Raw genomic sequence first — 22,081 nt, 5'->3', positions numbered from 1 at the left:
TTCACGGCCATTTTTTTTTTAAACTAGTACCAGCTCTGTTTATCTGAAGTGTAATCTCCATGGTAAGATTTGAACTCAAATTCTCTAGATTATGAATCCAGCCTCCGGATGCTAGTTAAAAGGACTATGTAAGATTGAGCTAGCTGTATGCTTACACATTGTTTGATCGTTCTGTACGATTTCCTTTTTCCTATATTGCATTATTGTGATAGTTGCTAGGCTAATTAAAATGAACAACATAGTACGAGACTGAAGCCATATATAGACCAGACCAAGTTGAGGTGACAAGCGCTCTTCTCTGTAAGATATTAATGAACCAATTGTGTTTTTAACCGCTTTCTGAAAGTCTTTGTGGTTATATTTCTGTTGTTAGCCCAGAAATTACCTGATTTTTTGTTTCCTTTCACTTTGCAACTTGCTAATTTGGGATTTAAACTCATGGGGAAGAAATTTGTTTGGAAGCAGGGTTATGCAAGCTTACACCAATTCCTTGGGGGCAGGCAGCACAGGGGGCTGCTACCTGTGCAGCCCATTAGGTGTTTCTCAATGTTGTCAATGGAGAACGCTAGAAGTGGCAGGACTCAAAACAAATTTCTCCCATGTGAGCTCCAGGTTGCTAATCCAGTACCATAATATTTTAAATACCCTTGCCTCCTTCATCTGCATGTTTTATCAGAGAATTTGGATGCTTTCTTTGTAACTGATTTTATTGAGGAAGGGTGGTGTTAATAACTTTCAAAGTAAGCATACCGGCACAGCACAGATATAACAAATGGAGTAAAGGATGGAACACTGCTGAGGCTCCAGTATCTGTCATATGACACTCTATTTTTAGTTTACTTAGTTTTTATGTAACCATTTTATTTCATAGCATAGTATATGTCTAGAGTATATATTTGCAAATGTAAAATGAGGATTGGACCTTGGAACAAGGAGCTATTCTGAAACTTGCTATACCATGTGAAAGTGACTTCTCAATCCATGTTTTAAGGACTGGAATCGTTTCTATAGCAATAGAACAAAAGGTTAACTCTCTGGCAGACTCAAAAAATTCGAAGTAAAATAAAGACCCAATCCCAGCCATCCATTACACAAATAGGTATTTAAACAAGTGAAAAAGGGAGTGGGCCATTCAGCTCCTTGAGCCTATACCACCATTCAGCTAGATCACTGCTGATCTGTGCATCAACCCTATTTACCTGCTTTTGACCCATATCCCTTGATATCCTTATTTAACAAAATTCTATCAGCCTGAGTTTGAAAGTTTGTTTATCCAGCATCCATAGCCTTTTGGGGGAGAAAATTCCATGATTCTGTTACGCTCTGAGTGAAATCAGGAGCCATCTTCTCACAATGGTGTGGCTCTAATTTTAAGATTATTCTCTTTGTTCTGGATTCTGCCACCAGAGGAAATAGTTTTTCTTTATCTACCCTATCAAATGCATTTTTCATTTAAATAGCTGGATTAGATCACCCCTCAATTTTATGTAATGAAGGGAATTCAAACAAGTTTATGCGATCTGAAGACTGAAACTAAAGCATTAATTTAATTCTCAAACACTAATTTTATTTAAGAACATGAAAAATAGTTTTAGAAGTAGAACATTTAGTTCCTTGAGCCTGCTCCACCATTCAATAAGATCATCTACCTCGGCTACACCTTCTCACATTATCCACAAATCGACTGATTCCCTTAATATCCAAAAATCTATTGACCTCTGTCTTGAATGTACTCAACTGAGTATCCACAATGCCTAAGACAGCTGAAACCCACAATTAGTGGGGAACTTGGTGTTTAAATTCCTCATGGCCTTATCTGTCTAATCTCTAACCCCACTCCCCACTATACTCTGAACCTCTTATGCACTGCTACCCCAATCTGTTTTAGTTTGAGTTTATCTGTATATTTTTAATACAGTAATAAAATTACACTTGATGTTTGAGTTTTATTCCTGTATTGAATATTTTTCCCAATAACGCAGTATGTAAGGTATAAACGTATAAAGCTGATGTCCCCAAAGAAACAACAAGTGATCTGTCCTCATTAGGTTAATTGTTCATTTTGTATTAGTTTGAATGCATTTCAGCGAGTGTTCTTGCTTTTCAAGCCTGGCAACTGGTTCTATATATTGAATTTCAAATATCAATCTGTGCTACAGGCCTATTTTGACGACTTTTTCCACCTCATTTTATTTACAGACTATGAATGACTTTGATTATTTAAAACTACTGGGAAAAGGCACTTTTGGAAAAGTAATTTTAGTCAAGGAAAAGGCAACTGGGAAATATTATGCAATGAAGATTCTAAAGAAAGAAATTATTATTGCAAAGGTAGGCACAAGTTGTTTATTTTTTTTTGAAGCAACACTTCTCAAACACTAATTTTAGAAGCAAACTTTAATATTCCTGTAGTTGGAATTTTCAAGTGAAGTAGAAAAATACAGGAAACAAATGTAAAAATTTTACTTGAATACCTTGGTAGAGTTTAGGATTGCTTTATCAATATTTTGTTAAAATATATTGATCGACACTATAAATATGTCAATACATTAAAATGTGTGTTGATGTGTTTTTTGCCTCCTAGGTTTTAAACTACTTGCTGATTGCAAGTGCAGAATTCCTGTCAATTAATTGTTCAGTGACTATTTTATGTACTGTAGTTTTTGCTACTGTACTCATCAGATAAATTTTATTCTAATATCAAGCTTCTGCTTCAAAAATAACTCCATGCAAAAGGGGAAAAACTTTAAAGAGACACACCAGAAACATGTGGGGAAGAAACAACCATTTTTATATTTTGCTAACTCCAACTCTGATTAGTACTTTGTTGTTCATTCCTCATGGTATCTTGCACAATGCTGTGGAGCATTGCAGCAGTGCTTGAGGTGACAATATAAATTTAGCAATCCCCTACCCAAGGCACAGTGGAGAACAGAATACATGCCCTTGCACAGCTGCATAAGAAGTAATCACTCCCAACAAGCAGGTAAGGCTCTTACAACTTTCACAGCCAGGTTGGAGTGACTCATACTTTAACATGTTATGAAAAGGGCAACAAATCGAGCCAAATTCTGCCTCTCTCAATGGAGCATAACACCTCCCAGCTGGCTTCTTAATTCAAAATCAGTATATCAAATATATAACATTCTTTGGAAAGGTATACCAGTTTCATGTGTAAAAGTCAATTTTCAGCTTTCATAACTTTCAACCTTAACCATGTCCACTCATTGCTCTGCACTGTACCAACATACACTTACCTAAGTTATAACAGTATAGATCAACGGAATAATACAATATATAAACATATGCAACAGATCTTAATGAGGTTCCTGTGAAACATTGCAAATAAAGAGTCTTGATTTTTTTTTCTGCAGGCTAAATAGGATTATTGCACCTTTACACTTTGAGTTGTCCACCTCAACACAATAATCTTACTTGGTAACTTTTTGCTGATGACTTCAACTCAAAACCACTTTCACGAATTCTCCAATGTGCTCTATCACTAAATAATGGGACAGCGTTTTCTGTACTTCTCCTAGATGGCAAGTTTTCAGTTTCAAGTACACATTGTGAGAAGCTCCTAAATGGTAACCAAGCACCTGTTAATAAATTAACAGCCAATCATTGTATGACACTTGCTTGCTCCTTCTAACAATTGGTTGTGGAGCAGCAGAAGTAGCAACTTGTATTAATAAAAACTTTATATTTGCGGATTCTTTGAAAATGTGCAGTGGGAAGAGACCAGAGAAAAGTAAAACATTTGCAGAATCGGTGTGATTGTTCCTCCTCTTTTTCACAGACCTTTACTAAATTTGTAAGATGTATTTAATAAGTGATTACTTAATTATGCAGTGGCATAATATTCAGGTAAAAATTTATGTTTGACATAGGGTGTGTCATAGTTATTTTATTTACATTAACTTCATATGCATGTGCTTTCACTGCTGGCAAGAATGAACACCTGCAGAGCTCATGCCTGGAGGCCAGTAGCTTAATATGCGATCATCTTCACCAGAGGCCCTGTGCAAATATGTCGTTAGCTCCACTGTGCCCCTTCACCCAGAGAAAACTCACCAAATTACAGTAAAACTGCATGCAATCTTTGAATTTAAATATTTCGACATTTAAAAATATTGCTTTAGTTTTACTGCAGTGTCTAAATGTTCTACAGACCTATTTCTTCATGCATTTTACAACACATTGACGATTCAGTGGGGGAAGGTTCAAGGCTGTGTACCTGATTGCAGTTATCATTTATGCATGGTACCATCGTGATCATTGCTCCTCTTGCTGCAGTATTCCTAGATCCAAGCAAATGGCGATGATGTAATGAGGGTGAAACACTTGCCACCAAACAATAAATGTTATGTTAAATAATGAACATTCGTAACTTTTTAGCAGGAAACACAGGCTTATAATTTTAAATTTGTATATTTTCTATTTAATCAAAATGAAACATAGCTATTTGTAGTTTGCTGTCTTGATTATAATGTTACATGTTGATACTAAATATGGTGGTTTTTTTACTACTTAAAATAATTAATGCATTTAAGTAGCCATCCAACTCGCAGTTTGAATGGGAATATTTAGGATAAAGACCTGTGATAACTATGTTGTATTTATAACATTCTTTGACTTTATTTTTTCATTATTTCCCTTTTTAACTTCAATTATATATAATTGTGTGTATGTACATAACACTACCCATTTTGCATTTATGCATTACAGTCCCAGAAATATGGGACCTCAGTAGTTACTTTTACTGAACCTCTAGATTCCTTCCTTTTTGAATCTTGGGAAATCCTGTACCTATTGTTCGAGGAAGAATCTTTTCAAACAGAATCATCAGTTTAATTTTTTGAGCAGGAGGCTGAAGAACAGTCTGAAGAAAAAATCTTGACAGCATATCTTTTTATTACTTCCTATTCAGAGGATGTGAATAGCCCACTAGATTTTTTTAATTGTGCTAGTTCTAATTATTTTGTACCGTACAATATTTTTGGTCCTCATATGTAATTTAAATTCGTCAAACCTGTAACAAAATTAAAATGAAGGTTTATTTTAAAATTTATGCTAGAGCTCAGCTATACAGTACTTAAAAATTGTTTTCCCTTTTATTAGGATGAGGTAGCGCACACACTTACAGAAAGCAGAGTATTAAAAAACACTAGGCATCCGTTTTTAACGGTAAGTACTATAAAACTGTAAAAAAAAACTGCTATTGAGACCTTAATGAATATAAGATCTAAGTGCTGTTTTGTTTCTATACTAAATTTATAAAATATTTTGGTACTAACCAGACCTAGAGAGAATAATTGGTGCTCACAGTGACTGTCACACTTATAACATAGCTGCAAAATTGTATGTCAACATCTGTTCTGTACTGGAATTAATACATTGGAACAGGCCTTATAAAGTAAAATTAATATAATGTGAGAAAACTACCTGCAATTCTTGTAGCAACAACCAGTTGCAGACCATAGCCAAAGGCAAACTGTATCAGGTTATAATGACGCCATAACAAAATAAGTTCTTTATTTCTTGAGGCATTTTACCTTTGAGCCTAATTACAATTTTCTTAAAGTTCATGCACAATGATTCCATTTGCAATTTAAAATTTCATGGTTGCAATATCATTTAATGAGATCAAAGTTCACTCTTCTATGAAAAAAAATTTCGTGGTGTGGTCAGTTTTGTGGTCCATTATAAAAATATGAATTCCATGAAAACATGTTTAGCAAATCTTTGCAAGCATACAACACTATTAATTTGTGTTCAGGTACTTCAATAGCCATGACTTGGTGATATCGCTATGATGAAAGTGATACTTAGCTCTTATAGCTAATGCAAACAAAAGAAAAAGTTTGCGCCACATTTCCTGATGAGACAGTGAATGTCCTCTTCATGTCATATTTTCTGTTCTCCTTTATAAATATCAATAATTTTGATATTTCTAACTAGCTTTGAAAATGCTTTTACTTTACACCGAAGTGAACTAACAATATCTGGTAGTAGAAGGTATTCTCCATGGTTTTAATTTTCATCTTCATTCTATTCACACTTATGAAGATCTGTGAGGGTAAAATCTCACTAAATAACTGGCAAATGAAAGTTAATCTGAGAAGAGAGTACCATCAGCTGTTTCCCATTTGGAATTGCATTTGGCACCTTCATCACTATTCAGTATTATTAGAGCTGCTTGGAGAGTTTAATTCAGGTTAAATACAGCTTTCTAATAACTATTAAACAGCAGCCACTTACAGGAAAATATATTTGTAGTATTAAAATCTTGCGCTATTTTGCTTTATACAGCAATGTGAAAACTATCAAAGCTAAATAACCCAAATAACATTCTGTACGCTTACAATTCTTTGTTGCAGTCTTTGAAGTATTCTTTCCAAACTAAAGATCGTTTATGTTTTGTCATGGAGTATGTGAATGGTGGAGAGGTAAGCTTTATTTTTCTAAAAAGTGCACTATGGTGTACAGTGCAGTGTTCTCTATATTAATTTTACAATGATTAAAGATTCTGAATTCTATTTTTTCTTGTCTTTGTTTTAAGAAGCAAAATTTGTTTTGCTTTCCTTCAAACTTGAATTAGTTTGTAATGATCAAAATAATGAATAACTAGGTAACATATTGATGAGGGGGAAGAATAAAATCACCTTTCCTACCTGTCATTTAATGCTTGCCCCATTCCCAGCTGACAACAGATGGTAAATTATAGTGGCAGCAATGGGATACAGTTGGGTAAAACATTTTAAACAGTTTGATACCAAGGAGTCAATTTGACTAAATGGCAATCTGCACTCAGGTTAATTCACAAGCCCAGGTAATTCAGCATCAGTTGTATGTCAATTAATCTCTCACATGGTCAGGACAGTAAGCCAATACATCCAATGATGCCTGCCCATTTAAACAAATATTTTTCAAGTAAACAGCACAAAAGAGAAGTGTAAGTCATGAATGTTTGCATTTTTAAGAGGTTACAACACCGTGAGGTTTTACCTTTTTCTTAACTTATCTTTTTGAAGGATTATTATTCATAAAGCATATAATTTAATTATATTTTAATAATGTCATGTTTTTTTTAAATAAAATAGGTAACATTCGAGGAGGCCTTGTGGTGCATTGGTAGCTTCCCTACCTCTGGGCCAGAAGCTCCAGCTTGAGTCCCGCTTCAGGACTTGCTGACCGTCAAAGGTGCATTCCTAATGTGGCCAAACAGGTTGAGTATTAGCCTGTAAATCCTTCCAATGAGCCTGATGGCAGGCAGTAAAGAACAAGAGAGTTTCTTAGTCAGCCATGCTGCAGAAGACAATGGCAAATCACTACAGTACTTTGCCAAGCATAATCATGGACCAGTCTAATGGAAATCCATGGCTGCCAACGCACTCCTGGGGCATGGCACTTGAAGGAGGAAGAGGAGGTAACACTCACACTGGAAAAGATTATATCGAGTGCACGCTTATTAAAATAATATATGTTCTGTGACATCCTTCCCATAAGTCAGAGTTATCTGTAATTTTCCTCTGAGCCTTTAAAGTAAGTGTTAAAGGTTGTTACAGTTAGGTGAATATGCGCACCTCTTTGCTCACTTGATGGTCTAATCAAATTTTTGAAGAGTTTTAACCTACGAGAGTCCTGTACCATGAATGTTGAACTCTCCCTTATATACCATAACCAAGTTGAGATCCATTCTTTTATTAGCCTAGAGTATTTAATTAGTTTTGGCTGTTTCTGATTTTTGTAATATTTATGCTTTAGGTTCAGCCCTATTTCTTAACATTTTACCTGCAAAGGAGCTTTTTTCACTTACTGGTTTTCTCCCAGCCAAACTGATGCAGCAGTGAGTTTCCATCAGTGGTAAAAAGATGATCTAAAGTTTTGCCTAAAAGTTAATTGTGGTACCTTATCCATGGATGCTGGCTATCTTTGTTTGTCAAAATCTTAGGCTTATTAGGCCTCAAGCCCTCATGTAACTTAGGGACTGAGAGGGCAAAGAGGTTCTCAGGTGCAGCACTGAACGTCCTGCTGGAGGAGGTATGCTACCCTGCCACCTCAAAAAGGAAAGGAGTCCACCTAGCCTTCCTATCTCCCCACTCATGCAGCAGCTAGCATTACTCTGCCTGGTCTCATGTTCTCAGCCCATTCCTCCTGCAGACCTAGGGGGATCCCCAGCAAGCTCCAATGACCAAGCACTCCCTTTCTCCAAGTGACTCTATAAGGTGTCCAAAAAGACAGCAGCACGGCAATTACTCTTTTTAGGTGGAGCCCTAACAGAACTTGCAGAATGTTGAAGGAATGTCAGTGAAGTCATGACAGACTATCCGAGAAAGTCTCCCAGTGTATTTCAAAAGTCCTCTTCAAATCTCTAGCCGTAGTTCAGCTAGCTGAGAAGAGGGCACGGAGAAAACAGAGGCCAGAAAATCCTGCACCTTCTCAGCTCACTGTTTTCCTCTGCAGCAAATGCAGCAGAGACTGCCATGCCAGAGTGGGACTCCTGAATCACACCAGGCGATGCTTAACACAGAGTTGACCGCCACAGCGTACGCCATCATCTTATGAGATGGAAAGCTGTCACTGCCACCTTTTAAGTAACACTCAAACTTCTGCAATGATTTCCCAATCAGCTGTTTGCTGTTGCAGGCAGTTTCACCAGAACCAAGTGCTATCAACCAGAATGCCATGCAGCCTTATTAACGAACACTAGCAAGCAATTTAATTGCCATTTGCTCCTTAGCGATTTTCCAGGTGGAATTTTTGGCATTCGCCTCAACCCCTTTACCAAGGTAGTGTCTTGTGGTAAAACAAGGGCTGAACCATCGTTTTAGCTCAAGATCCCCATGTTGGCTATCATGGAGGCTTTTTAATACCCAAGATATTTGGGGAAATTAATCCTCAAGTGTTTTAGTGGCTGCACCCATCTAGGCTAGTAGATAAGTGAGGTGCTTTGTGCAGCCTGGAGGTTAGCTCCCCTTCAAAATAAAACTTAGATCCTCTGCTCTGCTCTTTTACTTAATGGGAATGAATAAGAAATTAAATAATGTGTGGAAAAAAGCAGAAAAACCATAAAGCTGATCCACAATTGCAGAGGTATGAACAGAGACTGGGAAACTTGGACCTTTCATTCTTGAAAATAAGCAACTGAGCAATGAACTTAGTGATATAGAAAATAGTAAATGGCACATAAAATGTAATGTAAATGCAGGTAATTACTCAAACTGAAGTGCGATAGTAGGATAAGAGGCCACATGTTCAAATTCATTAAAGGCAACTTTAAAACTGCCAAGAAGTCCTTGTCCACATTGAATATGTTTCTAAGTGGAGTTGAAAACTTTGAAATTATTTAAGAAACAACTAAATGGTGGAGGAAAAACAATAGCCTTTCTAGATGGAAGACTTAAAAAGTTGGAATAGCCTTCTTAATCTGCCTTTATCTTGTAAACTAGCCATACAGCTAAGCTGCAATGGCATAAAAACAAAAAACTGCGGATGCTGGAAATCCAAAACTAAAACAGAATTACCTGGAAAAACTCAGCAGGTCTGGCAGCATCGGCGGAGAAGAAAAGAGTTGACGTTTGGAGTCCTCATGACCCTTCCACAGAACTGAGTGAATATAAAGAGAGGGGTGAAATATAAGCTGGTTTAAGGTGGGGGACAGGAGAGAGAAGTGGGGGCGGGATTGGTGTGGTTGTAGGGACAAGCAAGCAGTGATAGGAGCAAATCATCAAAAGATGTCACGGACAAAAGAACACAGAGGTGTTGAAGGTGGTGATATTATCTAAACGAATGTACTAATTAAAAATGGATGGGCACTCAAGGTACAGCTCTAGTGGGGGTGGGGTGGAAAGACTAGCAGGGCATAAAATATGCTCCCGCATTGGGAGCAACGAATGGGCCTGTCGAAGGGCCCAAACACTCCTTTCAAGTGAAGCAGCATTTCACTTGCACTTCCCTCAATTTAGTCTACTGCATTTGTTGCTCCCAATGTGGTTTCCTCTACATTGGAGAGACCAAACGTAAACTGGGCGACCGCTTTGCAGAACACCTTAGGTCTATCCGCAAGAATGACCCAAACCTCCCTGTCGCTTGCCATTTTAACACTCCACCCTGCTCTCTTGCCCACATGTCTGTCCTTGGCTTGCTGCATTGTTCCAGTGAAGCCCAACGCAAACTGGAGGAACAGCACCTCATCTTCCAACTAGGCACTTTACAGCCTTCCGGACTGAATATTGAATTCAACAACTTTAGATCTTGAACTCCCTCCTCCATCCCCACCCACTTTCTGTTTCTTCCCCCTTCCTTTTGTTTTTTCCAATAATTTATATAGATTTTTCTTTTCCCATCTATTTCCATTATTTTTAAATCTTGTATGCCCTGCTAGTCTTTCCACCCCACCCCCACTAGACCTTGAGTGCCCTACCATCTATTCTTAATTAGCACATTCGCTTAGATAATATCACCACCTTCAACACCTCTTTGTTCTTTTGCCTGTGACATCTTTTGATGATCTGCTCCTATCACTGCTTACTTGTTCCTACAGCCACACCCCCCCTCCCACTTCTCTCTCTCTCTCTCCCCCCCCCCCCCTCTTAAACCAGCTTATATTTCACCCCTCTCCTTATATTCACTCAGTTCTGTGGAAGGGTCATGAGGACTCGAAACGTCAACTCTTTTCTTCTCCGCCAATGCTGCCAGACCTGCTGAGTTTTTCCAGGTAATTCTGTTTAAGCTGCAATGGCAGTCTGCTGTTCCTAATGGACACAGGAGCTAGGACATTTTGTCCTATGCCACCTGTACAGATGGTTGAGCTTTGACGGGGCTGCTGTTTTTAGGCAATGTCTTGCTTGGGTCAGAGTAACCTCAAAACTTTAAAAACACGCGAAAGCCACTCCAAGCAAAACACAGTGATTTCAAACATTCCTCTTTAGGGAACCCTCTTGTAATATTGGCATACTTCCACAAATCTCCTGCAGTAAAACGTATGAAAGGCATTGTCAGTGATCCAAAGATTGCCAATGCTATTACCACTGTCTTTTTTTATTAATAAAGGTAAAATATCAAGAGACACAAATATCAAGTTCTTGTGCCTTAACTAAGAAGTTTCTTCATTCCTTTTGTGTTGAATGAGTGGGAAGGCTGTGCTGTCTTTATCCAAAGGCTGGTGCTGGCAGGAACTTAGCAGCAATTTGAGAACTATTATTCACCTATTCCTGTGCTCTTGCTGCTGGTGATGAAGTAATTGCGATGCCCACTGCTCTTTGAAACTTTCCAGGTCTCTGAATCCCCCCCCCACCCTTGATGATCAGCCCTGTTAAGAAGTCAAAAGTGACTTTTCTAATTTCCATATCACTTCTTAGATTTCAACACTCAAAATCATCATTGGGGCGTTTTCTTCTGTTTGCTTCCTGTGACATGACATCATCTCTATAGATACCACTTATGTGTACTTCTTAATAACATTCTGCAGAGCAAACAATTGTTTAGTTAGAACACTTTAATGTCTCACAAAATGAGTTAAGTACCTTGTATACTATTTTGCACTTGTCCTGTGTTTCATTTAGGTTGGGTGGTGTCTGATGACATCACAGTCAGAAATTCCAGCACAGAAAAAGAGTCTACACGGGCTCAAAATGTTCCACCGCACTAGTATAAACTTCATATTTCTACTTCTCTCCAGCTCTGAAGAAGGGTCATATGGACTTGAAACATTAACTCTGTTTCTCTCTCCACAGATGCTGCTAGACGTGCTGAGTTTTCCCAGCATTTTCTGTTTTTGTTACAGAAAATGACCATTTGGCCTGTCATGCCTCTGCCTGTTGGAATTGTAACTTAACTCAATAAGGTCTGTGTCCATGCTGCAGACCACACAGCAAGAGCTAGGTCTTATTTATCTTTCACTTCTCCCCTTTGTCACCTGTGATCATGGAGTTGCCCTGTGTTCTTTCCTGAACCTCACTAATATCATCTGAATTATGTGTCTGTGCAGGCACTTGTTTTAAGTGATGTTGATAACGCAGCTGTTAGGTGAGCATGATGATTCTGTATTATCGACTTCTTCCTCGAGCATTTGAGCATTCTGTTCCTTAAAAAAAGGTACAAGATAAATGACACAAAATAGATATTATTAACATGTTTTGTAATGACAGTATATCCTATACCTTGTGCCAGAATGAAAACACAGCTTTGCACCTCATTGAAATCCATGAAAAAAAAATCATTACACGGTAGCAGTGGTGATCAGCATTTCACAAACTGAGGGTATTGGGCGGAATCGTCCCTGAAGTGCACTAAGTGCGGTAGCAAACGTGAAAAACTATGCTTTTCCTACTGGCCACAATGGTGGGTTTTTGTGCCATACCTTCCACTTCCTGGCGGGTCCCACCTCATTAATAATGCATTCATAGTAACCGTGCCAGATCGCTGACAGGTGGGCTCAGATTTGCCTGCCACGCTGTAACTCAGTGCTTCCTTGCTCCAGGCATCATATTTAAGCGTACCAGAGAACAGCATACATCATGTCTACAGACCAGGACTGCTCCAATGACAGATGGCCCCAAAAGCAAAGAAGACAGTAGTCCCAAAATTTAGTGAGGCCTCACTAGGGTGCCTTTTGGATGCTGTTGAGGCCTGCTGCGATGCTCTCTACCCCTGCTCTGGCCGCAGGAGGCACGTCAGAGTCACCAATCCAGCCTGAGAGGCAGTGGCAGCCAGCACCATTGGAGTACAGAGGTCGTCAGCCATCCAGTACAGGGAAGAGGATGAACGATCTCATCCATTCCGCCAGGGTAAGTTGACCACCTCATCACTCTCAACAGACACTCCCAATCCCATCACATATCCACAGGGATCTCGCACCTCAAGGGACAACACCACTAACTCTCTCTCTCACACACACACACACCCCTCCATCAGGTTCATGTACCTCTGGAGCTCTTGTCCTTATACCGCCCAGGGCTCCGCTCACCACACAGATTCTGCACACCCTTATCATCTGCTGTGGCATGCATCCTGCTCTCTCGATCTCCAACTGTTTCCATGCAGGAGAACTTGGTTCACAACAAGAGGGAGAAGTCCCAGACCTAGGGTGCAATGGCTGATATTAGGCCCTCACCCAATTCTGAGGATCATGCAGTCACACTGGTGAGGGCTTGGACCGTGCCTGCAGAGATAGTGAGGTCATTGGCGAACACCCATGTGAGGATCTTGCACCAGATCACCCTTCATCAACACCACCGAGAGTGCTTTTTCCTGTTTTTGACTGCTGTCATGCACTAATTATCTCTACTTTGGCTCACAGAGCGCGCTACCAAGCAACCGATGCCCTCAGCCAGCCATTCCCTCAGCTCCATCTAGGTCCTCACCTCCAGCCAAGAGGACACCATCTCCATTGAAGAACTAGAAATAAGCAGCTTGCAAGACCTGTCACAGTGTTTACCCACACCCTCCACCAGCGCAGACACACGCACCTTGGTGGGACCTGGATCTATAGCAGGCCCGGCCTCTCAAACTGGTGGTGACCGCAAGGACATATGTCTGCAACAGGAGGAGGCGGGTTCAGCCGATCTCCCTGTTACTTGGAGGACTGTTGGGGAAGAGGCATCTGTCAGGTTGGAGTTAGATGACAAGCCTCTGGATTCGGCCTTCCAACTCATCCTGGAGAGTAAGCAGAGGTGGGGGAACTTCACGCAGAGCTGTGGAAGCCCTCAACAGAGTGGCATGTGAGTCGGAATAGTGCATCCACATGTTCTCTGATGAAGTGGTGCCCACGTGTGCATGCATGGAGGTCTCCACGGGAAGGATGGCGGAGACCGTGGTGCAGCAGAGCACAGATATGTGCACAGACCTGCACTCCATTGCAGTAGCCATCAGTGAGTTCCTACAGTGGCAACGCAAGTGAGAGACAGGGCTCTTCGACCCCCCCTCCAGGTGCTCCTTCCCCCTCAAGGAATCAGGCTGGGGCCCTCGGCACCTGAAGGGACAAGGAGCGGCAGCTGGACACCCCTGGGTCATCCGCTCAGGAAGCTGAGGCTGCCCACTCTCTCTGAGTCCCCTTGGCCTGTGACCCCCTCAACTTCATCCTCTGTCACTGCAGAAGGAGCAGCTAGCCCACAGTAGGACAGCCAAAACAAGCCAGGGCCCTCAAGGCCTCAGCTCTCCAGAGGACGCATACCGAGTTCATCAGAGGCAACAAGGCCAACTATTGCCCGGGCTATCTCCACCCCTGCTGCGGGTGTTAGGGCAACCCCCTGGAAGAAATGGTAGGCCTAGAAAAGTTAAGAAATTTTGATCACAAGTGGTTGCACGGGAAACACATTTCGTCACTTTATAATCTGAAAATATATTCACTTGCATTGAATAATGTGTAATGTTGTCTTTCAGCTTAATTGACAGGCTTCGTGAGTGCTCGCCCGGCAGCCCCCTGGCAGTTCAGATGTGTGCAGCCGGACCAGGAGTGAATCTGGAGATCTGAAGGGAGAAGTGTGTGTGTGGCAGGGCCTTTCGTAGCCTCGTTCAAGCACACTCCCACGCATGCTGAACATTCATCCATCACTCTCATCTCACTGTCCCAAGCATTTTCAGTGCTTCCTGCTGGGTCCTCTTTCAGTTGTCCATCTGAGCTGACCTGCATCTCCACCCACCCACTGATTGCACTCTCATGCAGCACCTGTGCCCTTCAAACACGAGGCTCCACTCATTTTGATTTGCACAGTTTGGTAGACGTTATGTTTTTGATCAGCTTCCCGGTCCTTCCCCACCCCCCCCCAAGTCACCCACACCCTTTCTTCCATCATAGTCAAACCCCACCCCCCAACCCCATCATCATCTTTGACCACCCCACTGTTACCCTACACCCCAAACCATTCTCCTTCATGAATGTCCAGGTGAATGTGCAGGCTTCCTTTCTTGCTGAAAATTCCACCCCCACCCACATTGTCCTCTCCAACCATCACCTTCCCATCCCCAGGGTTTGTGTTTGCCTCCATATCCCCTCAACCACCATCGCTGCACCCTTCTGGTATCGACGCACCCTCACCCACTCACCCTTCCGGCTCCCTCTGCCTCCTCTCACTCACCATTCCATTCTACCATGCCCACCCCTGAGTTTGCTCCCTAGGCTGCTCACATTGACTTCACAGAACATACAAACATATGAATTAAGAGTAGGCCACTCGGCCCCTCAAGCCTGCTCCGTTATTCAGTAAGATCATGGCTGATCTGATTGTAACCTCAACCCCACATTCCTGCCTATCCCCAATAACCTTTTACCCCTTGTTAATCAAGAATCTATCTAGCTCTGCCTCAAAAATATTCAAAGGCTCTGCTTCCACTGCCTTTTGAGAAAGAGAACTCCAAAGACTCAACAATCCTCAGAGAAAAAATTTCTCCTCACTTCTGTCTTAAATAAGCGACCCCTTATTTTTAAACAGTGACCCCTAGTTTAGATTCTCCCAAGAGCAAACATCCTCTCCAAGTCCACTTTGTCAAGATCCCTCAGGATCTTAAAGGTTTCAAGTAAGTCAACTTTTACTCTTCTAAATTCCAGTGGATACAAGTCCAGCCTTTCCTCATAAGACACCCGCACCCCCCAACTCACCTCCCCTGACACCCTTGTGCCCCCCACCCATCATCATAACACCCTCCTGTCCCACTCACACTTAGTCTTTCCCCTCCACCCTTCACCATTCATTCATACCTTCCCCTGGCGGAGCCCCTGGGCGACGGTGCAAGCCCATGGCGGAGCCCCTGGGCGATGGTACAAGCCCGTGGCAAAGTTGAAGCTGCTGCATGGAGGGCTCCCACCTTCTGGGAGCTGCCTTGCAGCAGAGCCATGTACATGAGGATCCACCCACTATGCGATTGACGTGTTCCTCCAGCATCATCTCCTTGGATATCTGCCATCTGAGCAAGGTCCTAAAAGTTAAGTCGCAACTTCTGCATGTCATGCTTGTCCAGATGTGTTCTGGACTAGCATGTTTTCCTGCTGGCGTAACTGTAAATCGGGCGTGGGGGGATGATTCTGGTTGGGCCTTACAAGACGCAAATCGGTTTTATGCCGACCTCCAGCGGGATTTGTCATCTGCCATGGCGGACACTACCGGATGATCTTGCTCTGATTTCATGCCAGCATGAAACTGATTTCTGTCACTCCCACCGAACTCTTTGGCCCCTCCCCCCCACCATGACCCCCACTGCAAACAGGAGTGGAAAGTTCCGCCTATTGTCTCCAAAAACTTCAGAAACCTCATGCAATACACTTCCCAATTTATGATGGCCTCCTCAGATTGGGCAAATGTTTTTATTTGCTGTACGCCACTGCAGTCTTGGCATGGTGACTCTTGCAGGTCTTCATCTGCAAAAGTAAGATCAGCACATATTATTTGAGATGTAATTTTACACAGAAAAGTATGCAGAATTTACAGCATAGAAACAAGCCATTCAGCCCAGTCAGTCCATGGTGGTGTTTATGCTCCACTTGAGCCTCATCCCATCCTTCCTTATCTAACTCTTATCAGCTAACCCTCTATTCCATTCTCCCTCATGCTTTTCTAGCTTCCCCTTGAATACATCTATACTATTTATGTCAACTACTTCCTGTGGTAGCAAGTTCCACTTTTGCACTACTCTCTGGCCATAGAAGGTTCTTCTGTATTCCCAATTTGATTTCTTGGTGATATCTTGTATTTCACAAGTGGAAACACTGTCTATGCTTTCAAACCTTTCATAATTTTAAAGACCTCTATTAGGTCATCCCTCAAGCCTTCTCTTTTCAAAAGTACCGAACCGCCTGTTCATCATTTCCTGAGGGATATAACCTTGCAGTTCTGATATCCTCCTTGTAAAGTAACAGCTGTATAATAAAATGTATTGGTAGGTTTTGCAAGAGGCAATTTTGGATAGCACCTTGGTTGATGTTGATAAAACAGTCCAAGTTTGATTTACCTGTGTGAAAGGAAAGTGAGCCAACAAGTTTGAGAGCATAAATGGGTCTTCTAGCGTATTATAGTACTTGTGAAATATACCCATTCTCATTTGCATCATACTTTAAGCAAGTTGCTGGATTCATTCAGGCAAACTTGCTTTTATGCAAAACTATTCAGTGAAACATAGCTATCAACAGCAACTTTGTTGGATTGTCAATTATTGATAGAAATATCTGTTATGTTTGCGTTGTAGTTTGTGTTGTAGTGTGCTGTGATCCTCATTGCTTAATTTGGCACTTTTCTCTCATAAAACACTTATCAGGCTCCATGTTTTGAAGCTGCGTTCTCTTCCTCTGTGATTGTTTCCCACCCTGCTTGACTCTCTTTTTGTACTGGATGCCCTTCTGAATTAGTGTTTCATCATTCCTACATAACCATCCACAAAGATTTACAGCACCTCATCTGTACATCAGGCCTTTTTAAGCCTTGCTTCTTCCAGTAATGCTCCAATTTGCACTCAGTAAAGTTGGACTGAAATATTGAGCTACATTTCTAGCAATTACATGCTCATTAAGTGGGGTTACAAATATTTTAGTGCCATTATTGAACCATTATTCAGCTTTGACTGTTTAATGATTATGTATCACTGCAGTGTTCCATGAGTAAGGCTATACTTTCCTGCAAATGTTTTTTTTAGAGAGAAACTGACATTCAGTTAAGGCACAACCAATATATTTAGATCAAATTAAACCCAAAGTGGTGTCTGGTGTGAAATAAAAATTGGTGGAAACACTAAGCAGGTGAGTCAGCATCTGTGGAGAGAACAAAAATTAACATTTCAGCTGTAGAGGCTTCATCAGAATTCGTGATTTCGGTTTTGTTTTGGATTCCTAGCATCTGGAGTTTTTTTTTGTGTTTTGCATGTGTTGATGCTGCTGTGCTCCTAGCTATCCTGAAGATAGCAGTAGGATTTTGAGCACTAAGTTTTGCGTTATTTTGGTGTTCTACAATTTGTATGTAAAGGTTGAATGAATAGGGAAAAATGATAGATTATGCACTGTTGATATCATCATCATTGTTCTTTGAAAAGCTTAGTCTCTATATAAATCACTCTTGACTTGGCTTTCTCCCTTGCTCTGCCTTTGCTAGGCATTGTGCTGATTTATTAATGTTTTAACGTTGCTGCAGGTTTTTGCTGTTTCATGGTTGTTACCTTCTTGCAAAGGACAAAGGATTTGGCCCAGAAAAATCCCTCTTTAAATGGTTTGTGTTTCAAGTGATTCATCTCCTTTGTGGGATGACAGCAATGCATCTATATTTAGAATTTGAATTTATTTCAAAGAATAAGGAAAACTATACCAATAGCAAGCAAACTAACATTTCCTTGCAGCAGTAATTACTGTTCTCAAAAAGAAAGTCACTCACCTCCTACATATATGCATAATGTTATGTAATGTATAACCTACACATACAATTTTGCTTATCTCACTTTTGGAGAGTTGAAAGCACTGTTAAACAGGTGAATGTAATGAGGATCAAGACACAGTAATGCAGAAGTTCTCGAACAGGTATAGACGAAATGTGTAAAATACGAATGTAATGTATACCCAAATGAATCTATAAGATTCTTTGAGAGAATTGGAATTATGATATGTAATAAATAATGCTTTCTGTAGGGTTAACTTAATATACCCAGAATGTTTTGCTGTTCTTCAATACAGGTATACTTAATGAATGCCATACTGCAGGGTACAATGGTAGACTGCAGGATTCCTTTATGGATGCATATTGTGGTCATCAAGCATAAGCGTACATTTAAAGTTGTTCAAAATTAAAGGTAGTTCCAGCATCGAGGAATAAATCCTGAAAATAATGTTATCTTCAGCTTCAGACCTGCACATCTGCTCTCCCCATGTTCAGAATCTGTAGTCCACTCCGAAACCTAGAGATGTCCTGCTGTCAGTCTTGTTGAAATAGCAAAAAGTCTTTTTAAGGGGAGAAGCAGCAAGAGTTTCATTTCGTATGGAGTTTTAAGTTAAAATGACATACTATATTTTAAATTTTTTTGCCCCCTTATTTCTGCTTCTCTGTTTCATACTCACTCCTTTGCTTTTTTTGTGTAAATTATCATTAGCATTTTTTAAATTTTAAAAATAACTTTGTTGGAAGACAAAGCTTGTCAGTGCATACTTTGTAAAACCTGAACATAAGTGCAAAACCGGGGAAAAAAATCTGAATATTTAGTGGAAAAACCTATAACAACAGCACAATATAATTGTCAAATGTATCCAAAGCAATGTGTGCAAATTTAGCTTGGGTATTTGAGCCAGCCCAATGCTATACTTAATTTGGGGCATCAAACTGTAAAGAGATGACTTGAAATGGCAATATAATTTGTTCATTCCAAATTTAAGTTACCATGCTGAGAAAGGAAAGTTCTTCTCTGCTCTACTGGAGTTTCTTTGCACTCTGTAGCACTACAACTCTGCCTTTTGGAATTATTCTGGCATTACATCATCAAGACTAAAACATCCTGGCCTTTCTTCCTCGATACTGTCTTACCTACATGTTTTTAAAGGATCACCCATTCATTTTAAGTAGCTTTGCTTGATGTAACTCCTTTAGGTATTCTGACTGCTTTTTTTAAAATCAGCTTTTAGTTTTATCCTGTATGTCTTCATGCTTTATTTCATTCATAAAACACAACAACTCGTCCTCGAGTGACAGGAGATGACGCCTAGAACTGGGAGCAAAGCAGACGGCTTTAGGAGAGAGGATTTGAAATCTGAAGAAGGAGAAACAGTAGCTGGGCAAAAGGCTGAGAGAACAGGCCATATGTGTTCCAGATCATTTAAACCACTAGGAAACACTGCATAGCATTTTACACAATTAAAATAACTAGTGATGTGTTATGAGAGCTTTAAGACCGGTTGAAGACAAAATCAGGAAAATCAAAAGCATTTTCTCTCTTGAAAGCATTCTGAAAGTATTACATTGGTCATTTATAAATAAATTATGATTTGATTCAAAAGCCAGCCACATTGAAAACTGAATTCTTTGGTGTATTCATTTTCTTCATTTTAAGATTTTTGGCAGAATGAGCTGCTGTGGGAAGGAAGCCAGATCGGATTCATATACAACTAGTGTATATAAATATCAATTTTAAAATATATTTTAATATGATTTGGACGGATATAAGTTTCAATGAATGTAATTTGTGATTTTTGTTTCATTGTATATGCATATAAAAAAAGACGTTAAGTAAGACTTACTTTGAATCCCAACTGTTTGCACACAGACTCAATATTTGATATTTCCCTTCTCAAATCCACCTAAATACAACAGCTAGACAATAATTACAATTGTTTTCATGATTTCTACCAAATTGGGGCATTCAGGCAGTGATATAAAATTACAGTTAGGACAAGTTGATACAGTGACATATCTCATCAGGTTGTGGGTAACAAATGAATGCCATTTAGGATCGGAGAATTGCTACAACTGCCATATGTGGAGAAGGTAAGGTGACAGGAAAGCTGACTGGGAAGAGCAGCCAACAGAATTGATAGGAATTTCACCTTGTGTGTTGGGGTAAAGCAACATGCTTTGAAATTGTTTGAACCCAGGAGCTCTGTAGGTTGTAGGCATGAGAGAGTAACGACCCAAGGAATCCTGGGGAAGATGGTCCAAAAGGGAGGCTTCAGGCAATTCTGTTGATGCAAAATTTTTAAATCTTCTTTAAATTTATAGTTAAAATTTCCTGCTTTTTTAAGCTTACTGTAGTTTACAAATGTGGCTAACACTATATTGAAGACTCAGAAACCTCAGTTGCTCCACAACAACACCTGATGACCAAAGTTTGCAACTACATGCAGACACATTGGGCTCTGCTGCACCACACGGCAGATGTGTTGGTTTTAAGTTCAGCAGGACCTTCCCGACCTAAGCCTTAACGGATTTTACGACACTCTGCCACTCAACTAACCCATTTCCCTGGAAATATTGGGGCTATTAACCAAATATAAATAGGCAGCTATTAGCAGTTAGGTTATTAAAAACTACTGTCTCAGCACCACTGCCACAGCACCACCTAGAGACAAATCTAATGAAACATCTCAAAGACAGTTGATGGACGGATGATGACAGTTGATAGTTATGCATTTTGAAATAGGATTTACCTCCTATCTTTTGACTATGCCAAGTATTACGTGATTAATGACTGATCACGCAACAATATGCTATGAAGCAAAACCAGAGAAAGTTGAGTTTTTGAACATTGGAAAGATGGATTTGAGAAGTGATCTGCTAGACCTAGGATAGTAAAGAGCAGGCTATGCTAATGGCGGGGGAGTGGGGGGGAACGGGAAGGTAGTGCATGCATGAGGAGGGCCAAAACAGCAACTCACTAACAGGTAATACTTGCAATGTAATTTCACCATTTATGGTGCACTCCCCTGAACTCATGCTGATTCCTGACTTTGAACGACCTAAAATTCAGACATCCCTGGTAAATAATTCCAGTTTACAGGTAATTTCAATACCATCCAAGTTCAATTCATTAAGTTAAAGGAAAATTATTTGCCTGCTGGTCTGTATATCTATGCAGAATATCTTTTTCTGACTGTTCATGAGCCTTGCACTTGGGACTGATACTTAATATTTTAAGTAAAGGATAATAAAACAGGAGAAGTAAAAACCCTGGAATAATTTAAGAAGCAATAAAATGTGACGATGGGACTTCTGTGGCTTCTTGGATGAATGAACTCAGATGGGACAAATGGCCTGTCTTCCTCATCTGTAATTACCTCATAATATTACCTACTAATAAATGATCAAATGCAGTTAAAAAAAAAACCAGTAGATTTGTAAAAGGTACCATAGCACTGAAATGTTTAATCAAAGAAATTCAGCAGTTGACTATAATTGATCATTAGGATCTTACATTTGATATTACAAGTGGAATGAATGTAAAATTTACTTAAGTTGCAACTTGGACTTAAATGTATCAAATATATATTTAATTATTTTAGTATTTAAGAATATTTTTGAATAGTTTATTTGTATTTTGAACTAATTACATTTTATTTTATTCAATACTTTTGCTAGTTTTAAGTTTGTATGCTGTTTTACTAATCCAAAATAATGGCATTTTA

At 40.0% G+C, this 22,081-nt stretch overlaps 1 protein-coding gene across 7 annotated transcripts in view; it reads left to right on the top strand.

The window, feature by feature from the left end:
• Positions 1 to 22,081, top strand: part of akt3a (v-akt murine thymoma viral oncogene homolog 3a) — a 367,050-nt gene that overhangs the window by 270,162 nt on the left and 74,807 nt on the right. For all 7 annotated transcript variants that reach the window (XM_041216730.1, XM_041216711.1, XM_041216701.1 and 4 more), the window contains 3 exons: positions 2,200 to 2,331; positions 5,122 to 5,187; positions 6,381 to 6,449. In XM_041216730.1, the coding sequence (XP_041072664.1) occupies positions 2,200 to 2,331; positions 5,122 to 5,187; positions 6,381 to 6,449 (267 nt within the window). The remainder of the gene's footprint in view (positions 1 to 2,199; positions 2,332 to 5,121; positions 5,188 to 6,380; positions 6,450 to 22,081) is intronic.

The sequence above is a fragment of the Carcharodon carcharias genome, chromosome 2 (assembly GCF_017639515.1).
Source record: "Carcharodon carcharias isolate sCarCar2 chromosome 2, sCarCar2.pri, whole genome shotgun sequence".
In the NCBI taxonomy this organism is placed as follows: Eukaryota; Metazoa; Chordata; class Chondrichthyes; order Lamniformes; family Lamnidae; genus Carcharodon; species Carcharodon carcharias.
This window is presented reverse-complemented; position numbering and strand designations above follow the sequence as displayed.